This window comes from Prunus dulcis, chromosome 1 (genome assembly GCF_902201215.1).
Source record: "Prunus dulcis chromosome 1, ALMONDv2, whole genome shotgun sequence".
Taxonomy (NCBI): Eukaryota; Viridiplantae; Streptophyta; class Magnoliopsida; order Rosales; family Rosaceae; genus Prunus; species Prunus dulcis.
In genome coordinates, this window is record NC_047650.1 from 18,428,806 (window position 1) to 18,433,396 (window position 4,591).

The 4,591-nt window shown below is 39.4% G+C and overlaps 1 protein-coding gene across 1 annotated transcript; it reads left to right on the forward strand.

Annotated features, from left to right (window-relative positions):
* The first annotated feature begins 2,450 nt into the window (after window positions 1–2,450).
* Window positions 2,451–3,154, forward strand: LOC117615675 (sentrin-specific protease 2-like). The gene is made up of 2 exons (XM_034344804.1): window positions 2,451–2,852; window positions 2,947–3,154. Exons 1-2 carry the CDS (start codon window positions 2,557–2,559, stop codon window positions 3,152–3,154), a joined length of 504 nt encoding a protein of 167 aa, XP_034200695.1. The 5' UTR covers window positions 2,451–2,556.
* Window positions 3,155–4,591: the final 1,437 nt, after the last annotated feature.

The window sequence follows — 4,591 nt, forward strand, 5'->3', positions numbered from 1 at the left end:
TGTGAAAGACTTGGATGGACTGAGTTTCTTATTAGGGTGTGGCGTTGCTCAGTTCACTCGTCAGGATTTCTGTTTGATCACAGGGCTTCGTTTTGGGGAAGTGCCTGAAGTTTCCAGTGGAGAGAGTGATGAAATTAGACTTCAGAAAAGATATTTTATAGACGAAGGAATTACATGCAATGCTTTAGAAGAAGCATTTCTGAGGTGCACAGAGGAAGATGACATCTACAAGCTAGCTCTTGTTTACTTTGCTGAGTTAGTGGTTTTGGGAAGGGACAAACATTTGAACATCAATCTAAATTACCTGACCCTTGTAGAGGACTTGGATGCGTTCAACAGGTATCCGTGGGGTTCGGTGTCCTTTGACAAAACCCAAGACAGTCTATTTTCTGCACCAACAAAGTATGTGAAAAGCTTTGAAAATGAAGAGGGAAGAGGGAAGGGGAAAAGTAAGGTAACGGGAACAAGCCGGAGAAATGAGAAGGGCAAGAAGGATAAGCATGGTGAAGCGCAAAGGAGTGGCTGGAGTTTTAAAGGTTTCACGTATGCTTTCCAGGTACATGGTAATAATGTTCATGTCAGTTATGTTTTGTTTTTCTTTAAAACATAAATAATGACTTTTGTCCTTTGAATTGTGTAGATTTGGGTATATGAATTAATTCCTAGAATGGCGGACCTGAATTACTGCAAGGTTGTTGATCCGACCGCTGTCCCGCGTATTTTGCGATGGAGAACTACTACGTCTGTTCCAGAGATGAGAAAGTTGAACAATTATTTTTTCCAGAGCAAAGAGGTTTGGTTTGCAGCCCTTGGAACTATTGATAAGATTGAATGAAATTATGAAGTAGAATGATTTAATATGACTCTTGTCTGTATTCTGAAACAGTCAGTTCAGTTGCGGGCGCTATGTTCGAGTGAAGAGGAAATGAGACAACCATATTGGAGTTGGCCACAGGATCGCCCTGCTGTTGTCTCGGCAGAGTCAATTCCTTCTTCATGTGGTGATCTTGATGAGTTGAACAAGGTGGTAAGCTTGTTGAGGTCCGAGTTGTTTCAAGTAAAGCGGGAAAAAGACGTCCTTCACTTAAAGGTCATACGGATGGAAAAACTGTTGGACCAATGTTTAGGTCCTCAGTTTGAGCAGGAAGTAAGGAGGGACCTAGCTTTACTGAAACAGAGGATGAATCGTTGTGTCGTCTCACATCTATTTAAGGGATATGGGGAAATGGATGACATTCAATGGGATGAAGGGCCAAGTAACAGAAATGAGGGAGAGGAAAAGGAAGATGAAGGGATTGAAGGGGGTGAAGGGCCAAGTAATAGAAATGAGGGAGAGGAAAAGGGAGAGGAGGGGATTGAAGGGGCTGAAGGGCCAAGTAATACAACTGAGGGAGAGGAAAAGGAAGAGGAGGGGATTGAAGGGGGTGAAGTGCAAGGAAAACCAAGTGAGGTAGAGGAAGGGCAAAGGAAAACAAGTGAAGGAGAGCAAGTGCAAGTAAAAAGTAGCAAAGGAAAAAAGCCCAAAGACAGAGCAGTGAGGGAGAGGAAGTGAAAAGAAAAAGCAGCAAGGGAGGGAAACTGCAAAGGAAAAAAAAGGAGGGCAAGGAAGTGAAAAGACAAAGAAGTGAGGAAAAGGAAGTGCAAAAAAACCAATGTGAGAAAGAAGATAATGAAGTCATGTTGCTTGGGGGTGACATTGGCGAGAGCACGGAGGGGACACAGCTTGAGTTTAGTATCGGGGACATTGATTTGGATCAACCCACAGCTGTGCTATCTCAGTTGAACGTCTGGTTGAATCATAAAGGTCAAGCTGTGGCACAAGGGGTCCAATTAAGGAAAAGGAAGAGGATCATTCCGAAGTGGAAGATCATTGAAGGCAGTGAATTGGTTCCAAAAACTGGGGCACAGACAACCGGACTGAAGATGTTAGACCCAATGAAGGCGATTCCGCATGATGATCTGGTGAATTTGCTGAAACTTTGTTGGGAATGGCGCCAGGACCCAAAGTAAGTCCCTTGCAATTATAAGATAGAAGCATGACTGTATATAATTTTTAATATTGGCCATTTTCTAAAACTGTTTTATATTCATAGTTTGGTGATGCAATTTGGAAACGTGGAAGCTGAGATTGAATTCTTGGCTTCCCTCGTGAAAGCTGATGGTTGGCTGAAAGGAGATGTAAGTGTAATTGATTATGCATTTGTTTTAATGTACATAGATTATGAGATTGACAAGAAAAACATGTTGCAGCACATTGATTTGGGGTTGTATCTCATCCGGAAGCGACAACAACAGTTGGAGGAAGTAGAAATAGCGGACTGGACAACGACCGATGTTTTTTTTTATGGTATGTCATCGGCCTTGACCAAGTGCCGTTAATAATTACACATTATCCATACACACTTTATGGAGGTGTTTAACCATTGATTGTTTTGTATTTCACAGAATCACATAAGTACTTGCTTTGCGGAGAATAAAAGGAAAAAACAGCAGGTTGGGTGGAAAATCAGAAAAAGTTTACTAAACGTTGTAAATGGGAAGGTTCCTCCGTGTGGGATGGATTGGCAGAACGTCTATAAGGTGTATACCCCATTTATGTTGACGAAGTACAAGCATTGGGTGGCTGTAATGATTGATCTGGTATTGTGTGAAATCAAAGTGTACGATTCAAAGGTTTCACTAATTCCAGATGACATCATAAAGGAAGAACTCGCCCCGCTATCAATTACGCTTCCAAATCTTCTCAACACCATCGACTTTTATGAAGAAGGTGTTTATGCAAACAATTGCAGCCGAGATTGGTGGTGTCCGTGGCCAATAGAGCGTGTGGATGTTCCACAACAGTCTAATGAGTAAGCACAACTTTTTATTTAATTTTATTACTTTCAATTGTCAATTACGTTAGAATGTCATTAGTTGAATTGATCGAGTTCTTTTTTGCTTCAGAGGCGATTGTGGCATGTTTGTGTTAAAGTACATTGAGCTTTTCAGCGCTCAGCTTCCGTTAGCTACTTGCACCTCGCACAACATGCCTTTTTTTTCGGTTGAAATTGGCTGCGGAGATAACAAGGGGAGATGCTTACTTCCCATGATATTGGTTGAAGATGACAAATGGTACATGAGAAGGTTTTGGGAATGTCCATTCTCAAACTAATGTAAATACACAATAGAGACGTATGGGTCCTTTTCGAATTCTACCGCTAACTCCTTCATGACATTTACATGTTTGTTAACCAAACTGCATTGAATTGGAATTTTAAGACTGCATATGTGAATTGGGATTTGAAGATGGCTTTTTAAGTGTATTACATCATTGCAATGCGATATGTCATTGTTGATGCAAGCCACCATTAATCGCAATGTGTTGCATCATAATAGGTGTCTAAACATGCGAAAGGTTTTCGGCAGCTCAGTACCATAAAAGTAGAAACAAAGACAATATACACAAAATGAACAACAATTCACTTGCGTTTCGACAAGCAATACACACACAACAGACAAACAATATACACAAAATTGGCCTGCCATATACAGACAATAGACATGCAATATACACACAGTAGACATGCAATATACACACAGTAGACATGCAATATACACACAATAGACATGCAATATACACACAATAGACATGCAATAATGATGCAATATACTTCAGTCCCCAAGTACACCAACCATAAGGAAGTCGTATTGAATACGATATTAAACTTAACAGTTGTTCTTCCTACTAAAAGAAAGAATAAGGTCCGTTTCCCCCCCTTCATTCTTACTTGAGTGATACTTGTGGCCCCAATAAACATCCAATATTGGGGCAATGATATTCCATATACATGCAGCAAACTATCAATAAACCTTCAATAAACATTCAATATCGGTTCTATAACATGCCAAATAGGGTCAGTTACTAATAATAAAGAAGGAAACACTCCTCTTAGCTTCAATAAACATTCACTATTTGTTCAATAACTTGCGAAATATGAGATTATAATAATAAATAAACCTTCAATAAACATGTCAACCATAAATACATTGTCAATAAACATTCAATATCGGAGCAATAAAAACAAATTAATGCTTCGTATGATTTTATCGTATTGGCCCTGTCTTGTGATTTTACAAGCATTCGTTATTACTTGGTTTTTGAAAGTAAGTGTTGGAACGTTTTTGCGTGTTTTCAAACAAATTAATGCATTTGTTGAAATTCAATGCCAATCCACGTATTTGAAGAACAAATATTACAAAATGGGTTTAGGGTCTCATTGGTGGTGCGTGCAACATGTCTTGTGCGGGAGAACTTTCACAATCTTTGAAACTGTGCAGTTAAATGATCATTAAAAGAACAAATAAAATGACAATTGATACAACTAATAAAACTAATACCAAGTCCTTAATGGACTTCAGCATGTTCAGCACTCTAGCATCATACGTGTCATCTTGATGTTCTGCTTCAGCGGAGGTTACATCAACCCATTCCAATCCATTGCAACTGGTGGCTCCCTAATTGCAGGCATCATATATGGAAAATAATTCTGTCAGAGTTAGACATAGGTTTTTTTTCACCCACATACATATTCTTTAAATTAAAACTTAC

What these genes read in the sequence shown, in the direction of transcription:
- LOC117615675 (XM_034344804.1), top strand. Translation starts at nt 2,557, where the DNA reads ATGGATTGGCAGAACGTCTATAAGGTGTATACCCCATTTATGTTGACG. An exon ending in GTTCCACAACAGTCTAATGA is followed by an intron (nt 2,853 to 2,946) that starts GTAAGCACAACT and finishes TTTTTGCTTCAG; the next exon opens with AGGCGATTGTGGCATGTTTG.